Source organism: Panthera uncia, chromosome B1, assembly GCF_023721935.1.
Source record: "Panthera uncia isolate 11264 chromosome B1, Puncia_PCG_1.0, whole genome shotgun sequence".
In the NCBI taxonomy this organism is placed as follows: Eukaryota; Metazoa; Chordata; class Mammalia; order Carnivora; family Felidae; genus Panthera; species Panthera uncia.
The window spans coordinates 152,640,250-152,660,443 of NC_064811.1; the positions used below are offsets into that span (position 1 = coordinate 152,640,250).

The following is a 20,194-nucleotide window of genomic DNA, read 5'->3' on the forward strand; positions in this document are numbered from 1 at the left end:
AAACCGATTCTCTTGTAACTTTGGAGGCTGTAAGTCTGAAAGTCAAGGTGTTCACAGGCTCATGTTCCCTCTGTAAGCACCAGGAGACAATTCTTCTTGGTCTCTTCCTGACTTCTGGTGGTTGCTGACAATCCTTGGCATTCCTTGGCTTGTAGACACTACAATCTCCCCCCCCACCCTTCACATAGCACTCTCCCCATGCGTCTGCTGTGCTTTATCTTCTTATAACAACACCAGCCATTGGGTTAGGACCCACCCTCCTCCAGGATCAGCCCCTCTTAACTAACTACATCTGCAAATGACCCTATTTCCAAATACGGTTCCATTCTGAGGTTCCAAGTGGACATGAATTTTGAAGGGACACTCTTCAATTCGCTACAATATGGATTTGGCATTTTCCTGGGTCTTCTTTTTCTTTCACAAGGCAGCAAGAGGAGGGAGCTTAGAGTCTGGCTCTTCACAGCTGGGACAGGGATGCCAAGAATGAAGCTGGCAGTTTTGTTGGGAAGGAGAGGACATGTATATCTGTGAGTCCAGGACAAGGCAGTGTGAGATAAGTGTTGAGTGGCACCAAATATGCCCGTTCAGATGGGCCATGCCCACCCTCAGCAGGAACGCTGGCTCAGAGAGGCTCTGGCCAAAAGTAAAGTGATGCGCGAGCAGCCTGGGGTGGGGGGGACGGTGGGGACAGGCGGGCATAGGAGATCGATGGGGAGCACAGCAGGCTGGGGGGGTGGTGGGAAAGTCTAACCGCATTCTGGGAATGGCAAGCCATCTACTGTGATAGGTGAGGCCGAGGGGCAGGGCCAGACAGACCCGGGTCGAAACCTGGGCCCCTTTTCTTGCCAGCTGGCCGTGTGGCCTCAGACGAGCAACTTCTGTAACTGTTGTTCTAAGAAGATATGCGCAGCATTGTTGTGGGTACTGAATCCGGTCACATGTGCTGGAATCCCCGCCACAGTGGAGCCCGGCCCTAGAAGAAAGTCCCGCTCAGGAGCAAATCGACACCCCTCCCTGCCCCCAGATGCCCAAGCCAGATGCTCCACTTCCCCCAACCTCACCTATGTTTAGTCAAGGTCTGTCTGTTCTACCTCCACACGGCCACTCTCATCCCTCCGGACCACCACCTCCCACCTGGGGTGCAGCTTCCTCATGGCCTCCCCGCCTCTGCTTTCCCTCCCGTCCTGATCCATTTTCCAACATGGCAGCCTGAGCCGTCTCCCTCGTGTGCAGATCTGATGACACTCTTGTTTTCCCTCACACCCTGTTGCGGTTTCTGGTGCCCTCAGGGTCAAGTCCAACACTTAGGCCATAACTCCAAAAGCCCCCACTTTTGCACCCTCCTTGTCCAGCATATGTCCCCAGCTGCTAATCCCACATGTCTCACATGTCTCTTTCTTATCTTTAAGCTCTTACAAGGATGGTTCCTCCTCCCTGGAGCTCTCCCTGTCAGTCTCCGTCCGTCCGGGCTGCTAGGACAAAATACCCCGCAATGGGGGGCTTAAACAACAGACATGTCTGTCTCACAGTTCTGGAGGCCGGAAGTCAGATCAGGGTGTGGCACGGTAGGGTTCTAAGGAGACCCCTCTTCCTGGCTTACAGACGGCCACTTTCTTGCTGTGTCCTCACATGGCAGAGGGAGAGGGAGAGGGAGAGGGAGAAAGGACACCTCAAGCACAAGGAAGGGGATAGGGAGCAAGAGTGCTCTCTGGTGTCTCTTCTTGGGGGCCCTATTCCCATGACCTTATCTAAACCTAATCACATCCAAAGGCACCACCTCCAAATACCATCACATTGGAGATCAGGGCTCTGACATATGCATTTGGAGGCGGGGGGGAACAGAGACATTCAGTCCATAACATGCCTCCACTCCTCTTTTTACTTAGCCACCTTCTGTTCCTCCTCGAGATTTCACTTTGGATATTACTTCTTCCAGGAAGCTTTCCCTGATTTCCCCTGCACACACACAGACTGGGCTAGGTGGAACCCTCTGTGCTTCCTAGGCATAGTGCTGACCATTTCTCTCTTTAAGAAGGAGTTTTTTTCTTCCTCTATAGGTGGCCTATTCCAAAAGCTACCCTCTAACCTTGCTGCCATCTTGTAACTCTTTCAGGACCTCCCGGCCCCAAAGGTGATCAGGGGGATGAAGGGAAAGAAGGCGAGCCTGGGATCCCTGGATTACCTGGACTTCGAGGTAACTGGGAGGCCCCGGGAAGGACCTGGGCATATCAGGAAGGAGAAGTGCCCCCATTCCGTCCCTGACCCTCCACTCTCTCATTGGTATTGGTGAAGGGGCCCCCGGGAGAGCCCCCAATCCACCCAGCTTCAAATGCCCTGCTGTGTCAAGACACTGATGCGTTGCTGTTATCACAAGGATGGGGCAAAAACTTCTTCACATAAAGTACCAGGATCTGAAGGCAAAGGGAGGCATGAGAGGCTCACAGCTTCCTGCAGCCACTTCTCAGCCCGGGAGGCAGGGTTCACATGACCAGGGCCTTTGGAAGGAATCGAGGGTGTTCCACAAGCATGCTGTGCGTCCTCAGTGTGTCCTGAGCCACCGGGCACCCGATACTCCCTCCTCCTTGCTGATTCTGCCCAAATCAATCAACACACTAGTGACAGCCCTGAAGATCCGGTGGCTGATGGGGAGGATGTTTTTTGGCCTTCTGGAAAGAGTGTGTTCTTCTCAGACTCGTTGTCTCAGGACGCTTCTGTTCTGTTACTTTCTCAAACTTGGCCTCCCAGACTGTTCGCTTCTGAGCCTCTGCTGTGAGCGGCATTTCCCCGGGAGAGTGCAAAGTCTTCTCAAGGATGTAAGAAAAGGGGAAGTTTATCTGGGGAAAGATGTCTGTTTGTTTATGTCAGGAATTCCATCTTCAAACCATCTTCTTCCTAAATCTTGAGGAGGTTGCACACAGGAGAGGGGCAGAAGGTAATAGGAGGAGAGCCCACGGCCTGGCCTCTACTCCTGGCTCACCTCCAGGGGAACCCCCCAAATTCAGAACTGAGGATGCCTAAACACTCACAGGCCTGTGGAAACTCTTTTTCTGCCTTATTAAATTATATGATGGGGAGCCCTGGGCATATCCCATACTAGATTCCGAACTCTGTGGCAACGGGGCCATTGGACTCCACACAGGTATCTCGTGTTAGGAAGGAAAAAAATAAATCAATCAGCCCTTCTCTGAGGTACACCATCATCTGGGCCATTCATCCTCCTCCAGACATTTGATGTGAGCTCTGGAGAAATCATTACTGGAAGACAGGTTTCTCTGTGTCACGCAAAGAGACCAGAGAAAGCCAACCCACATTCAAAGCGGGAAAGAACAAGTAATCAGTTAATTAAGAGTTCTCTGCTTTACAGAGATAACTGTGGGCTTAGGTCAGGCCTCTCGGGGAGCAGGGCTCTCACTGGGTGAAAGTATTTGTTGATTCTGGCTCTCCATAGTGACGTGCAGGCAATGGCCACGGGACCTCGTGGCTGGGAGCCCCGGGGCCTGATCTGGCAGCCAGTCATCTCTCCCATTTACTGGCCTTGCTGACTTTCTTCCTCCTCCTCACCCTATGATCCCCTTTGCTCTACCTCCCTGGGGTTTACAGCGGGGAAGGGATCTTTGTGGGGTTTTTTGTTAAAGAGGATAGGGAACTATTTCATCTGCCTCTTACCCTAAATACCAGTAAGCCCTTTTCATCCAGCATGAGATAAACCTGATTGACCACAAGCTTTCAGTTCAGGAAGACCAGAGCTCAGATCCTGCCCCCAACACTCTCTGCTGTGTGACCATGGGCAGGTTACTTAACCTCTCTGGGCCTCAGTTTCCTCATTCGTAACATAGGTGAAATAGTACCTCGGTAGATTGTGAGGATGAAATGAGGTACTCTATGAAAAGAATCCAGAACGGTGTCTGACACATAGAGAGTACTCAAAAAACTGTTTGCTGAGTTGAAATCTCCAGCACAACTAGAGGCAAAGGGACATCTCCCAAATGCGGTGGGCACCACCACCATTACTCACAACAGAATTGGACCTTCCGGGGTCAGGGGCCCAACCTAACTGGCTAAGAGGTGCCGGTGGGGAAGGTTTGTGCTGACCTTTCGAACACTGTTTTTGCAGCCTCTCTAATTTCACTGAGAAGAATCAGTAAGGAAAACCCACAGGAGGACACGTGGTTGAGGGTGATGGCCAGGCCAGATGGTGACCTGTAAAGGCCCTCCAGCTCTGAGTCCGAGGCCCCACAACTTGTCCTGTGTCTCCCCAGGTCTGCCAGGAGAGAGAGGAACCCCAGGGCTGCCAGGCCCCAAGGGCGATGATGGGAAGATGGGAGCCACAGGACCAATGGGCATGCGCGGGTTCAAAGGTAAGAGCAAACCTCAGAGCACCTGTGTAGCCTTGCTCATCGCTAGCCCCTGGGCAGCAGCACGGGCACCAGAGCAGATGGACTGTCTTTGCATTTTGGCTCTGCCACTGACTAGCTCAGTGACCTTGGGCAAGTCACTTGGTCTTGTTAAACATTCATTTCTTTTTTTTTTTTTTTTAATGTTTATTTTGAGAGAGAGAGAGAGAGAGCACATATGTGTGCACACAGGGAAGGGGCAGAGAGAGAATCCCAAGCAGGATCTGAGCTGTCAGCACGGAGCCTGATGCAGGGCTCGAACTCATGAACCGCGAGATCATGATCAGAGCTGAAACCAAGAGTCGGATGCTTAACCGACTGAGCCACCCAGTCGGGAATTCCATTCCAAGTCTCTCCATTGGCATTCCATGCCCCTCTACATTCTTTTCAAGAGTGAGCAGATTTCCATGGTAACTGCAGCACAAGACGAGGAAATCTGATGCTGTGTCCCCAGTCTTAACCCTCTCCCTTGTAAATATGAAAACTAAGAAAAAGTACTATTAATCATTCCTACCCCGTGTCTAGGATGGTCTCTTAGTCTTGGATCACTGAGAACTTTTATTCTACTTTCTGGTGATTAAACAGGCTGAGATTTTTCTTCCTTTTATGATCTACATTTAAAAAAAATGATTTTGGGGTGCCTGGGTGGCTCAGTTGGTTAAGCATCCGACTTTGGCTCAGGTCATGATCTTGCGATTTGTGAGTTCAAGCCCCGCGTCAGGCTCTGTGCTGACAGCTCGGAGCCTGGAGCCTGCTTCAGATTCTGTGTCTCCCTCTCTCTCTGCCCTTCCCCTATTCACGCTCTGTCTCTTAACAATAAATAAACGTTAAAAAATTTAAAAAATAATATAAAATTAAATTTAAAAATTTAAAAAATGATTTTAAAACAGACTACAAAAGCAGCCTATGCTTGTTGAAAGTATTTAACAATACAGAAGCAGATAAAGTGTAATGTATAAAGTGAAAAGCGAGTCCCCTGCCCCATAGCCCCTTAAGCTATTATTCTTTGGAATAACTACTGTAAACATTTTGGAGCATATCCTGCCAGAACTTTTTCTAAGCATATTTATATTTACATATATGGTTGCCTTTGTTTTGGGGTGTTTTCTTTTCTTCAAAACTTGGATCGCATTAGGCATCCATCCCTGGAACTTGCTGGCTTGCTTTTTTTTCACCAGACAATAGGCCATAGGCTTCTCTGACTTGCAGATTTTTTTTTTCAATATATGAAATTTATTGTCAAATTGGTTTCCATACAACACCCAGTGCTCATCCCAAAAGGTGCCCTCCTCAATACCCATCACCCACCCTCCCTTCCCTCCCACCCCCATCAACCCTCAGTTTGTTCTCAGTTTTTAAGAGTCTCTTATGCTTTGGCTCTCTCCCACTCTAACCTATTTTTTTTTCCTTCCCCTCCCCCATGGGTTTCTGTTAAGTGTCTCAGGATCCACATAAAAGTGAAAACATATGGTATCTGTCTTTCTCTGTATGGCTTATTTCACTTAGCATCACACTCTCCAGTTCCATCCACGTTGCTACAAAGGGCCATATTTCATTCTTTCTCATTGCCACGTAGTACTCCATTGTGTATATAAACCACAATTTCTTTATCCATTCATCAGTTGATGGACATTTAGGCTCTTTCCATAATTTGGCTATTGTTGAGAGTGCTTGACTTGCAGATATTTTTATGGAGAGACTTGGAATGGAATTCCCTGGTCACTTTAGTGCCCTCCCCCTTTTGAGTGGTGTCAGGACCTTCTACTTCTTTGTAGAGTGAGATGCTAGCTTAGAAAAGGGCTCTACGGTTTCAGAGCTCTTTCCTGAAAAGGAAATTCTACAATTCCCTAGAAGCTCTGCCTCGTGTTTCATAGCCTCCCCCACTGGAAAATCTGCCTGACATATAACCTCTGTCCTCCCTGTGTAACTGAAGTCCTCCCCCTGATCTTCCTCTAGTGCTTATTAAGACAAACTTGGATGCGTACTTCTAAAACCTTGACTACTGGGGAGCTTGGGTGGCTCAGTCAGTTAAGCATCGGACTTTGGCTTAGGTTATGATCTCACGGTTCCTGGGTTTGGGCCCCACATTGGGTTCTGTGCTGACAGCTCAGAGCCTGGAGCCTCCTTCTGATTCTGTGTCTCCCTCTCCCTCTGCCCCTCCCCAGCTCACGCTCTGTCTCTCTCTCCCTCTCAAAAATAAAAACATTAAGAGGTGCCTGGGGGATTCAGTTGGTTAAGTGTCTGACTCTGACTCAGGCAGGTCCTGATCTCACTGCTCGTGAGCTTGAGCCCCGCGTTGGGCTCTGTGCTGACAGCTCAGAGCCTGGAGCCTGCTTCCGATTCTGGGTCTCCCTCTCTCTGCCCCTCCCCCACTCACGCTCTGTCTCTGTCTCTCCAAAATAAATTAAGACATTAAAAAAATAAAAAATAAAAAAATAAAAACATTAAAAAAAAATAAAACCTTGACTACGTAATAGGAATATCTTTGCCCTGTCTTCTTCCTGCTGAATACCACATACTCTAGTCTGTGCTGGTAGACTCTACCCTTCTACACTTTAGTTAGGGAATGAAACTTCTTAGCTGGGCCCCCCAATCTCCTTCTTGGGGTGCCCAGAACATGCAGCATAATTGACTCAAGCTCTTATCTTTCCTGCCATACCAGGCCCTCCAGTGCTGTAGGCTCCCTGAGAGTTTCTCGGGTCATGGGTTGATATGTCTCCTGCAGGTCACATTTTATTCACCGGTAGGGTTTATTTCCTTTTCTAATGCCGGTTTTCCTCCTCTGTTTCAGGTGACCGAGGCCCAAAAGGAGAGAAGGGAGACAAAGGAGACAGAGCAGGGGATGCTGGTAAGGACATTCTACTGGGGTCACTGGATTCTGTAGCTGTCATCCAAGCAGCCCCACGGGTCTGGGGGGACCGGAGGCTAGAGCCAAAGGAGCTCCCTACCTGTTTCAGGGCCCTGCTGGCCCAGCAAGAGACAGCTATACTGAAGGGGGCACAGACCAGGCTTCCATAAGCCCAGTGGTTGTATGGGATGATCTGGAGGCAGACTGTCTGCCCTCCCTCCTGGCTGCCTCACTAGCTAGCTGAGTAATCTCTGCACCTCAGGTTTCTCATCTTTAGAATGGGGATAAGAAGCATCCTTACCTCACAGGATCATTGTGAGAAGTGAATGAGTTAGTCCACATAAAGTGCTTGTTACACTGCCTCCACGGTGGCTAGGATTCAGTAAGTGCTGAGTATTATCATGCCGTGTAATACATTAGTTCAGACATACCGGCTCTCCAGGTACTTGCATGCGGAAAGGTGCAGAAGCAAAACAGAACCCTTTCTGTTTTCCTCCTTTGCTATGAACTGAGTAGTGACACTAGGGATCTCCTTATTGGGCAGAACACCAAGTCTAGGAATGGAAGTCTCTCTGACCAGCGTCCTCCCTAAAATGTTGACAAGGGCTACACGTAGAGCCTTGGAGAGATTGTCAAAGAATGAGTCTCCTAGCCAAGTTTCAACAAAATGCTAGCATATAGTATTTGTTGGGCTCTGAAATGATGCCATTCTATGGGAAGCCATGAGCAGATTCTCCCCTTCTAGGGCACCTGTGCTCTAGTCCTGGCTCCCTAGGAAGACTGCACCTGCACCCAGGTTCTGCTGGTGACACTCAGGGACAGATGCCACTGCAGATTCACACACTGGCCCGAGACCACAGGTTTCCCTACTGCCGATCTTTGGTTCCATCCCAGTCACGCAGGACCAGGAAGGACACCTCTCTCCTAAGTAGGGCCTTTCCAAGGTCCTCTGAAACTTGAACTTGCCTGCTACCTCCCCTGGCCTTCTCTTTCCCAGGGTCATGATTAAAATCAAATAGGAAAAATGCACATGACAGTACTTTGTCACTCGGTGGTGGTGGACACGGACGAGGACCGGGTGTGCCTATGCTCACTCTGGGCTCACTGCGTCCACTTTACGCTAGATGCTATAACCCACAAAACAGTTTCTGTGGTTCAGTCTTCCTAGCATTGTCTACAGTCCCTTTCTGGGGCAGCCAAGGGTTTAACTGGGAGTGTCCTGGCTCAATGAGGAGACCTGGTGGACTTTGCTAGGAGCCAAGAGGAGAGTTTTGAAGACAAAATAAAGGAGTCTGGATATGATCTAGGACATCTGTGACAGATCTGAGTCACACTTATCTAACGGACTGGGCTCCGTACTTTGTCTTTGGGGTGCTCTCTGCTCTGTTTGTTGACTGCTTTCTGATGGAATGCTGCCAAAGTAGCTGAGAAGGACTGCGGCCTTTAGCTCTGTGAACTAAATAATTCCTGCTGTGGTGGCAGGAAGGGGGGGACTGCGGAGAGATGACGTGTGAGAGGGGGATCAGAAACGCTGCCCACATACCGGGGGTTCTTGTCAGGAACTCTTTGGCGACTATTCCTCAGCCGATTTGACAGGAGAGAGGAGGTCCGTGCTAGCCTGGGAAGAGGTGGTGGTGGCCAGTCCATTAATCCAAAGGATGCTTTCATCACTGTTTACCTTGGTTCTGTGGGCCCAGCTGGCTGGCCTCTGCAACTGGACCGGGCTGTGAGGTGCTGAGCCACAGTGGTGTGGGGCTCCCCCAGGCATGGGTGGGGAGCATGGGGGAAGGGCATCTAATCCACTTGGCCCTGGAGTCTATGGGCTGCACCACAAGAGGCTGATGTCAGCCCGGAAGAGCCCCTCCTCAGGGACAAACAGCTTTCTTTCTTTCCTGCCCTGAAGAGGCCACACCCTCACTGGAGCCCAGAGCTCAGACAATGGCCTTGACACAGAGCCCTAAGCTTTTCATTGCCGTCTCCCAACCCCAAAAAATATCTTCGTGGGTGATGGACCTGGAAAGTGAGCTGGCTCAGCAGAGACAGCCCCACAGATAGGAGGCTTTACACAGCGTGCAGGGGAGCATAGGAGACACGCGGGAATTGTAGAGCGTAACTGGAAGGCCATCCATCCGTCACCTGTTCCAGAGGCTTTCAGGGGCAGGACGACTCTCCCAAGGCAGGAGCAGAAGCAAAGTGGAAACCCAGGCCTCTGACTTCTCTTAACTCTGGAATGAGATCTTCGGCCCTTGGTCTTTAAGAGTCCGGTTGGGCTCCTTAAAACCTAGTGAGTCCCTCACCTGCAGATACGGATTTAAGGGAACCTTTGAAGCAATTCAGAGCTGCCCCATGCGGTGGCAGGGGAGTGCTTTCCCACGGCCGGCACCCCTGGCCTGTCTCTGACTACGCCAAACCCACGCTATATTCAGACTCCTGGTTTGGTTTCTAAGGAGCTCCAGTCCAACAGGCGTTAACTGGATCCCTGAGACCACAGCTTTGAGGAGGAAGCCAAGGATCATCTTTCAGGAGAGTGTGGAAATTCTGATGAGCACGGAGTGCCCGCTTCTGGGAGGTTCTCAGTCATTCCCCAAGCCCAGGGCAGCCCCTCCGTGAGATCTAACGGGTGGGGAAAAGGACTCAGCACTAGAGTTCTGCCCTTCTCCACAAAGGAACACCGTGGAGAAGGAACCCTCTTGGGATACCCAGCTCAGGGCACCTTTACCAAACACCACCCACCCTTAGCAGAAAACCTGAAGTTCCAGCAGGTGGGGTATTACTACATAAAGGGATCGAGAAGAGCAACAAGTTACCTACCCCTCAGGTCAGAATCAGAAATTGGGGGCTTTCCTTTGAAGAGGGCATTACAGAGAAGATTTCTTGGGACCCATGTTTTGAATCAATATTAAAATATTTTTCAGGGGAGGGGCGCCTGGGTGGCTCAGTCGGTTGAGCGTCCACTTTGGCTCAGGGCATGATCTCTCAATTTGTGAGTTCGAGCCCCGCATCGGGCTCTGTGCTAACAGCTCAGACCCTGGAGCCTGCTTCAGATTCTGTGTCTCCCTTTCTCTCTGCTCCTCCCCTGCTCACGCTCTGTCTGTCTCTCCTACAAAAATAAATACACATTCAAAAAAAAGTTTTAAAAAATATTTTTCAGGGGAAAAATAAAATAAAAAAATAAAAGTTACCAAAAAAAGGGTGACTGGGTGGCTCAGTCAGTTAAGCATCTGACTCTTGATTTCGACTCAGGTCATGATCTCAATGGTTCATGAGTTCAAGCCCCGCATCGGGCTCTGTGGTGATGGTATGGACCCTACTTGGGATTCTCTTTCTCCCCCTCTCACTTTGCCTCTCCCCAGCTCACATGTAGGCTCTCTAAATAAATAAATAAATAAATAAATAAATAAATAAATAAATAACTTAAAAAAATTTTTTTTAATGTTAAAAAAATATTTTTCTGGGGGCTCCTGGGTGGCTCAGTCAGTTGAGTGCCCGCCTCTTGATTTCAGCTCAGGTCGTGATCTCACAGTTCATGAAATTAAGTCCTGTGTCAGGCTCTGCACTGACTGAGGGTGCAGATCCTGCTTGGGGTTCTCTGTTTCCCTCTCTTTTTCTCTCTACCCCCCCACCGCTTACATTTTCTCTTTCAAAATAAATAGACATTTAAAAGTAAATAAATAAATAAAAATATTTTTCAGGATAGGATCTTGCAATTGTTTACCCATGTTTTGATCTGGAGTCACATGATTCTAGAGTCAAACGGGGTTTCAGGCTGACTCCTCTCCCCCTCCTGAGCACCCCCCCCCCACCTCCAGTTCACTGAACTGGGACCAAGAATAGAGGTCTGGAGAGAATCCCCACCGTCTCACGGCTAGGCCATGGTTCAAACTGAGTCTGGAATCCAGATCTCCTGATTTCTGCTTGACAAGAGGTAAAGTTTTGTTTTCTTTTCTTTTGTTTTGAGGCAAGGGAGGTATCAGTCATTCTGTTAGATGTTTGGCTTTGGGGAGTTTGGCCAGGAAAAAAATAAGCTCTATATACATATCTCAAGACAGAAAAATGTTTGTTTTACCCTCATATATGGTCCATTTGCAGGAAAAATAAATAGTATTTTTGCAGTTCAGGGGTGGGTAAAGTTTCCAGCATGAATTTAAAGCAGGATAGAAGTTCAGATTGTTTAAAAACTTTTCCTCAATTTGGTTTCACGTGGGAAAAATATGCAGAATGACCCAGGGGTAGATTCTAAGCCAGGTTTTGTTGGTAGTTTCTAGTGGCATCTCATAAAATTAGGAAAAATGTTTAACACCTTGTGTGTGTTTGCAGTATTTAGCAAAGTTTGTGGGTGCGGGGGGAGCAGTGGGCACCCCGTCGTGTAGCGTAAGCTCAAAAGAAATTATCAGGGAGGTGGCTTCTAGACAGTTTTGTCCACAGCTGCTGAGATGTTTCTATCTCTGTTTTAGAATGCAGGGGCGCCTGAATGGCTCAGTTAAGTGTCTGACCTTGGCTCAGGTTGTGATCTCATGGTTCATGGGTTGGAGCCCTATGTTGGGCTCTGTGCTGACAGCTCAGAGCCTGGAGCCTGCTTCGGGTTCTGTGTGTGTGTCTCTCTCTGCCCCTCCCCTGCTCACACTCTGTGTATGTCTCTCTCTCAAACATAAATAAACATTAAAAAAAAAAAAAAGAATCCGGAATGCAAAGAGAGGCCTTCAGTGTCCGTGAGTTCCCTTCCTCCCATCCCCGTAAGTACAGTTACCTGCACTGGGTGCCCCAGGGAATCCCATTTGGCACCAAAAGTTAGCATTCTTGCAAGCATGGAGAGACAGAGATGCTGGACCTTTTATATGCAAGTATATTTCTTTACTAACTGGATATATTTCTTTAATTCCTTATACAACTCTAATGCCCCAGCAACAACGTGATCTAAAAGTAAACCACACTTCTCAGAATAATCAACTATCACATGCTACTGTTAACAAACTTGTAGCTGGTACTATGAGAAGCAAAGTTTCTATGCACATTATTTCACTTAATCCTGACAGCACAATTCAGGAGTCCTGGTTATGTCCACGTTAGGGGGGCGGGGGAGGCTAAGGGTAGAGAAGAAGGGAGCTGCCCAAGGTCACCGGAGTTCGTAAGGGGCAGAGCCAGGTTACAGGTCACACCTGTCTGGCCTCGAGCCCACTCTCCATCCTTTGCTACATCCTTGGACTACCTCTTATTCTCTCTGGCCTTTGACAGCCTAGGGCCCTCATGGGCCACTGTCTCTTCTCAGTGGGTTTGATACGAAAGTGCTAATTCTCACTTTTAAGGATTTCTTCCCCTTTTTGCTGAGTTTCACCCAGCTTTGGCTGCCTTGTACTTCTGTGGCCCCATGAGAGGCCGAGCACAGGTTTCATACTGGAAGTTCTGCATCTCCCAGCGAAGTCCTACCCTCACTTGCTTCTCCGTTCTCTTGTGGGTAAACCGAGCCCGCCGGCTGGACGCAGCAGCACCCACACGCATCTGGCTGTGTTCACTCACATGCTGGTTCGGTTCATGCAGTCCTTCATTCCTTCTCTTTATCCTCACACAGCGAGTGGGGGGCAGATGCAAACCCCAGAGGGTATGTGGAGATGGCCAAGTGTCTTTCAGATGTCTCCTCCCCTGAGTGTATGTCCAGGGACTGAAAATGGACGGGGCCCCAGAATTCACTCAGAAAAGTTGTCCCGTGGCAAACGCGGCTTCCAGCCCTGGCTGACGCAGAGTGGGAGGCACCAGAGAGAAAGGAATGGGCACAAGGACATGGTAAATGAGGGATGTGGGAAGCAGATGGAAACTGAGCAGGCACAGGGACAGCAAAGGCCCAAAGCCCGTGGGTCAGAAACCGGGGCTGGCATGGAGTTGGCTGAGGAAAGGAGCAGAGGTGAGAGGGATTGGCCTCCCTCACTTCCATCATAAAGAAAAAATAGAAGACGCACCTGGGTGCCTCAGTCGGTTGAGTTTCCGACTTTGGCTCAGGTCATGATCTCAGCGTTCATGAGTTCGAGCCCCTTGTCTGGCTCTCTGCTATCTCCCTGTCTCTCTCTCTGCCCCTCCCCACCTCTCAAAACTAAACATAAGGGAAAAAAAAAGAAGAAGAAAGAAGTGTGGCAGGAAGGAAAATATTTATGGAAGAGAGTATTGCTTTATTCACTTATTTGGCAAACTGGTATTGAGGCCCTGGCTAAAGGCTGGGGAACCAAAGCGGAGTAAGGACAAGCCTCAACTTGAGGAGCACACTATCTAGCAGGTGAAGAAGACACATACACACGCGATCACAGTGGAATGTGATGAGGGCTATAGGAGACGTATGTACAGAGGCTAATTTTGCCTACTGTTGTGGGAGTCACTTGCTGAGGTGTCTTTGACAAATTGGTATCTAACAGGTGGATGTGGAAGGCAAAGGCATTCCAGGGAAAGAGAGACCTGCATGAAACAGGAAAGCATTGCCCGATAAACCCAAATAGTTTGGTGTGATGAGGTTTAGGGATATAAGAAACAAAAAATAAGGCCAGGGAGGTATGCCGGGGTCAACAGTCTGGAGTTCAGGTCGACCTTCAGGCACTGGGAAGCCGGGATGGGCTGTCAGCAGGAAGTGACATGACAGCAGTGAGAGGTGACTGGGGGAGAGCCGGGCTGAGAGCTGGGACCAAGGGGTAGCTGGCCAAGGTCATGAGAATGGAGCTTCAGCTGTCCCTGGTAATCTCAGCTCTAAGACCAAGGCCGGGCACACGGTAGGCAGCCCCTTCCTCCCCACAGAAAGGTCCATATTCCAAGTCCACATTTCTCTGCTGCTCTCGCTCCTTCTCTTGGCCGAGCTGCTCCTCTTTTAGAAAGTGCCTCCTAAGAAGATGAGACGTGAGCTCTGGACGAGCAGCATGGGCCGCGGGGTAGCAAGCTTGAGACCCGAGTCCCCTTCTGACCTACTGACAATGTGGCGGGGAGACCCGGCCCTCAGCCTCCTGTGCTGCAATCTCCTCTTTTTTTTTACCTCCTGTTCTGTGCGGAGGATGGGATCTGGCCTTCCAGACGTGCTGGTTTGCCAAGAGTTTATCCTAAGCCTTCCAAAAACAAATCCACTGACTTTTCCTGAGAGCTTCCTAGTGACCCCTTCCAGGAGGGCTTTAAATTGCTATGTGCAGAAAACAGTTGTGTTCTGATTAATCCGTGCTGCCCTCGGTATGATGGCTTAAAATAGATTCAGGAGGGCCTGGAAAAACAAAAGACCTGGCTCCTTTAAGAAGCCAGGTGGTAGAATGGGGGGTGTGGTGGGGGTGGGGCAGCTGCCTGAGACTTAGGAACAGCTGTGCGAGCTAGGGGACATTCATGTCTGATGAAAGGGGAGAGAGAAGAGCTTCCATTTGAGCCCTGGTGAGGAAAACTGCTTAGGTGAAGAGGAACGAAGCCCCCTTGTGGCTGGGTGCTCTCAGACACAAGCAGAGGGGTGCTGAGAGGCCGTTGGCAGGGCCAATAGCACAGTTGACCCTTGAACAATGTGGGAGTGGGGATTAGGGATGCCGACCCCCAGCCTGTGCCTTCAAAAATCCATGTATAACTTTTAGGACACCTGGGTGGCTCAGTCCATTAAGTGTCCGACTCTTGATTTCAGCTCAGGTCATTATCTCAGGGTTCATGGGTTCCAGCCCCGTGTCAGGCTCTGCACGTACAGCATGGAGCCTCTTGGGACTCTCTCTCTCTCTCTCTCTCTCTCTGCCCCTCCCCTGCTCACACGCACGCACTCTCTCTCACTCTCTCTCTTTCAAAAATAAATAAGCGTTTAAAAAAAAATTTTAAACTCCATGTATAACTTTTGACTCCCCCAAACTTAACTACTTATAGCCTACTGTTGACTGAAAAAGCCTTACTGATAACCGTCAAGGAACACGTATTTGATATGTTACGTGTATTATATGATGTATGCTTACAATAGAGTAAGCTAGAGAAAGGAAAATGTTATTAAGAAAATCCTAAGGAAGAGAAAATACACACACATACAGCATGGTACTGTAGTGAAAAAATTCTGCATGTAAATGAACCTATGCAATTCAAACCTGTGTTGTTCGAGGTCAGCCGTACCTGTATTCTACGTACATACTGGGTTGGGGCGCCTAGGTGGCTCACTCAGTCTGACTTCGGCCTAGGTCATCGTCTCCTGGTTCGTGAGTTTAAGCCCCGCGTAACTCTGTGCTAACAGCTCGGAGCCGGGAGCCTGCTTCGGGTTCGGTGTCTCCCTCTCTCTCTCTCTCTCTCTGCCCCTCCCCTGCTTGCTCCCTGTCTCTGTCTCTCTCAAAAATAACATTAAAAAAATAATAATAAAAATGAAATAAATACATACGTACGTACTAGGTGAAAGCGGGAACCAACTGAGGGCCAAAGCCAAGGGCTAGCTGGAAAAGAAGCAAGCCAGTGTTTGGAGTTCATGTTGAGACTTTGGGGTTAGGTATTGTAAGTGGAACTTGGGAAGGTTTGCTTCTTTTAACTGCTGGTCTGCGGGGCCTTTTACACGGTGATGGGGGGTAACCAGTTTGTTCCCTAAGCACCTATTCTTGTCACCGTGAGTGAGCAAGGGAGCATGTTCTGTGCTGTGCCTTCATTTCTCACATTACCCACATTTATCTGACACTGCTGTACCCATCCTTTGGAGGGGAGTCTAGAGGGGGTTGCCTCCCCCAAGGACTGGCATGTCCCAGTTTCCTGGCAAACACGTGGCGATTTCTGGGATTTGCCCTGAAGAAAACTCTTTTGGTAAAGCAGACCTCAGACTGAAGGTGAACAGGGCATTTTCTACAAAAAACAACACCTTGGACCACTGCAGAACTGAAGTTTGGGTCTTTGATGTGGGTTTCGTATGAAGAAAAGTTTTTGGTTGAGACGTACATTAAAACCGGGAGTGGTTAAACTGTTTATTTAGAAAGCAACACAAACAAACTTTGGAATTCTTAATCCCCGTGACCCTGCACTCCCTCCTCTTCTGTTGGAGGTGAAGTTTGGCTGAAGGCACTGCAGATTGAGTCCCTGAGCTTTCGCTGCCTCTGCATTAAATGCATGGCTCCACTTCCTGTCGTGTCCTTTGACAATGGAAAACACCATTGAGGTGTCCTTGGAACCAGTTGAGATGGACCGATTTCCCCTAGGGCTGGATTTCAGGCTGTCTTCTAAAGGGTGCTGGTGTAGAATTCTCACGGGAGAAAGAAGATGAAAGCGGGAGGCAGAGCCTGTGGACATCCTGGGAGGTCTTGTGGATGCTGTGGGGGAGGGGTCATGGCTGGCTTTCTCCCTGACTCAAACGGGGGGCCATTCCCTTGCCTCAATCCCTCAGGCCCCCATCGGGATCCTTGGGGCTTACATGGAATTTAACACTATTTCTTGAGAACCGACCACCCCAGTCACTCAGCCTACCCAGATTTCAGAATGACTCTCTAAGGCAGGTGTCGTTATCCCATTTAACCGATGGGGAAGCTATTCTGAGAGGTTATATTACTTGCCCAAGGTCACAGATCTAGAAAGTGGTGAATGTGGTGCTGGAGGTGGGTCCTGCCTTCAAGAATTTATAATACTGGGGTTGGGAAGCATCTCAGCCAAGGACTCTCGGACCCTGAACTTGAAGGAGAATAGAACTGAGAGAAGAACCAGGGCAGGGTGGGGACGGTGTGGGTGAGGGCAGAGGGTGAAAGTGCCTTCTTAACAAAGGCCACCTGTCCTGGACATGGGACCCGGAGCTAAAGGCGGCAGGGGCAGGTCCACGAAGACTTTAGAGGGATGCCATGCTGTATAAACTTCAGAACCCCCTACAGCTGCAGGCGTGATCAAATGAGGCCTCCCTATCATTGGTTTTTCTCCTGGCTCTACTGCATTTCTTTCTACTCCTAAAGGCCTGTTGACACTCAGTGACCCTTCACTGCCCCTTGAGAGACCCAAGAGCCAAAGCATGGCAAAGTACTCACCTCGCTACTGGGCTGCCCAGTGAAGTCCTACAAGTGCCTCTCTGGGTGTTAGTGGCATCTTCCCACTGCGATGGGGTGAGCTCCTGGTTCAGGGCGGGGCAGGCAAAGCACTTCCTTTATTATTTGATCAGGCACATTTTTATTGCACCTCCACTAGTAGCTGGGCATCCATGAGTAAGGCAACAGAAAAACAAAATCAGACAGGACAAACTCCCAGTTTCCAAAAGAATAGACAATAGAGTTGGGGAGACCAAAGTTAAAAACAGTTTTACAAAAAATCCGGCATGACCAGTACAGTGATAACTTGGGAGGTATTTCTGGCTGCTCCTTCTACCCAGCAAAGGCCCAAGCACCCCATGTGACCCCCAACTGAAGACACAGAACAGTAGTCCGGGGACTGGAGACCCAGATGTGGTTCGAGTGTGGCCACTTTATCAATGTAACCCTTCCTTCCCTGAGTCAGCTTCCCCATCTATAAAATGGGTATAACAAGAACCACCCACTTTACAGAAGGGCTACAAAGATCAAAATGAAACCCGCTAACAAAAGTGCTTTGAAAAGGCACAAAGCACCATATTAAGTTCAGAGCAGATTACCATTAGGAAGTAGCATTTTATAAAAGCGTACCCACAGGCCAGACCACATTTTAAAAGCAATGCCCTCCAGCAGAGCCTGACCAGACATTCCTCACTTTGCTTGTGGGATGGCTCCTGTCCTTCCCATACGGACCACATTTCCCACAGATGTCAGGGGAAAGAGATGTGTCGTGTCAAGAGAAGGACGGGGCCCAACGTCCCCCACCTCGGGGAGGTGGGAAGCAGAACCCCCGTGCTGCAGGCCGGCTGGGGCCATGGGGAGTTCTTTCTTCACCAGAGAATGAAAAGTTCAACTTCCTTAATGGGCAGATGGTCCAAATTATCCCCGGGGCTCTACTCTGCAGCTGCAGAAAATCAGAGCCTATTTTCCCAGCCCCATGTGTTTATTTCGACTCTACACAACCTCCTTTCTTTTGCCCGGTTTTGCTTTGGCCTAGAAGGCAGGATAAACAAACCTAAAGGGTCTGTGATGTTTCAGGCTTAGGCTGGGTTTCCCTCCTCTCCTGTTCTTTAGAAGCAAAGTTCCCTGGGCTTTGGGGCCCTTCTGATGCACAGCCAAGCAGGTTCTGGGGTATTTAGGGATCAGTTCTGTTCCTCGAGCCCAGCAGAAGGCTGTGGATCCCATTCATGCATCCACTCGCTCGGTACAATTTGTTAAGTGCTGCGATGTGCCAGACTGCCTGCGAGTGAGGACCGACCGCATTTCCCACAGATGGGAACCACCAGGGTGTTGAGTGGCTTTCGCTTTCACGGAGCTTACAAAGATGAGTGCACACAGACCCGAAGGAGGGAATGACGGTATAATATTTCTCATATGTGGGGAGCGCATGTTGGGACAACAGATGAGGGAAAAACCCTCCCAGAAGAGGTGTTACCTACATGCCTTACTCACAAGGTCCAACAGCTGGTAAGTTGCGTAGCGGGGGTGGGGCTTCATCCCCGATCAGTCCCTTCATACACTTCTTCTCCACCTTGATGCGCATTGACATCACCAGCCAGCTGTTCCAAGCTATAACCCCCTCCCCCCACCCCCGCACCCGTAGATTTTAAAGCACCCCAGGTGATTCCTACCTGCAGCCCAGGCCACTTGCCTCAGTCCACTGAGAGAGCCACTGCTTTAACACCAAGGCTCCTTCCCTTACTCCCTGACTTACACTAACTACCGTAGACCCCGCGGGACTGGTGGGCGGTAGGTGAAAGGCGCTTTTTGTATGAAGAGAGCTGTTAGTAAATATTTGTCTTAAGTATTCAGCCTGATAGTTGGCTCTGTGGATTGAAAAGCAAAGGCCTTTGCTCTCCTCCCTGGCTCTTCCTTATAGCCGCTGTGTGATCCTGGGCAAATCGCTTGACTTTTCTGGGCCGATTTTCTCCTCTGTTAGGTGAGATCCATAGTAACTAAACTCATGGAACTGTCATGAAGAATAAATGAGAGAATACATGCACGAGCTTCTTTGCAGGGTCTGGTATGTAGTAGGAAGTGAGTATACATCAGTTCCCTCGGTGCCCATCCTTGACTTGAAATCTCTTGGATAGTGCCCAGAGCATGGCTTTGCTGTAGCTGGGTTGGGGGCAGTTCTGAGCCAGATGTGGACAGGCTCCACAGGCAGTACACAGTTCTCAGTCTAGCCCAGCCCTGGAAACCAATTATGAGATGGTAGCCACTGGCCATGAAACTGTCCTCTCAAACCCGCTGAGGGACCCAGTAATGAAGCCACTCCCTTGGTTGTGTTCCCACCAGATGCTGGAGAAAAAGGAAGGTATGTTGCGTTTCGCTTCCCAATAACTGCAAAACCCAAAGCATAGACAGTAAAACAAGGTAGGAAATCATCAGATGAAAAACCCTGGAGGCATCCAGTGATGCCAGCAGATGCTGTAAATGAAATGAAACCCGACGCTGGCTTTAAAATCCTGGAATGGGTTCCCAAAGGAGGTAAGATGAGCATCTGTCAGGCATGGGACAGAGTGGAGAGGATCCCTATGTTTAAAGCGTGAAAATGGGTTCAAGACTAACATCCAGGGCTTCTCTGGTTCTGGGGTTCAGAGATTCAGAACCGGGGGAATCTGGGGTTGACCCTGCCTACTTTGTCTGGGACTTTGCTTTTCCTACGTATATATTTATAAGGCAAAGAGAGCAAAGAAACATTTGTTTCAAGAAGAGAAACCCCACATACTGGATTTGTAAGGTCTGTGCTAGGAGCCCCAGAGAGGCCTCAGCTGGAGTGCTACATTCCTGGATCATTCTGGAGCTGCTTTGCTTAAGGAATCACATTCAGCTCGCATTAGTGAGCAGAAAGTTGCTGACAGCAGGAGCTAGTCTTCTGCTGATGCCCCTGTCCCTCTCCCTTAATATACTAAGGAGCCAGGAACTGTGCTCTGGGGAGAGCAGAGGAAGTCAAGAGA

At 49.4% G+C, this 20,194-nt stretch overlaps 1 protein-coding gene across 3 annotated transcripts in view; it reads left to right on the forward strand.

Annotated features, from left to right (window-relative positions):
• Positions 1–20,194, forward strand: part of SCARA5 (scavenger receptor class A member 5) — a 125,621-nt gene that overhangs the window by 82,451 nt on the left and 22,976 nt on the right. For 2 of the 3 annotated variants that reach the window (XM_049632395.1, XM_049632396.1), the window contains exons 5-7: positions 2,114–2,194; positions 4,260–4,358; positions 7,186–7,242. In XM_049632395.1, coding sequence (XP_049488352.1) covers positions 2,114–2,194; positions 4,260–4,358; positions 7,186–7,242 — 237 coding nt within the window. Of the gene's footprint in view, positions 1–2,113; positions 2,195–4,259; positions 4,359–7,185; positions 7,243–7,987; positions 13,166–20,194 lie in introns of those variants that run through there. The other variant, XM_049632397.1, reaches the window with a different exon arrangement.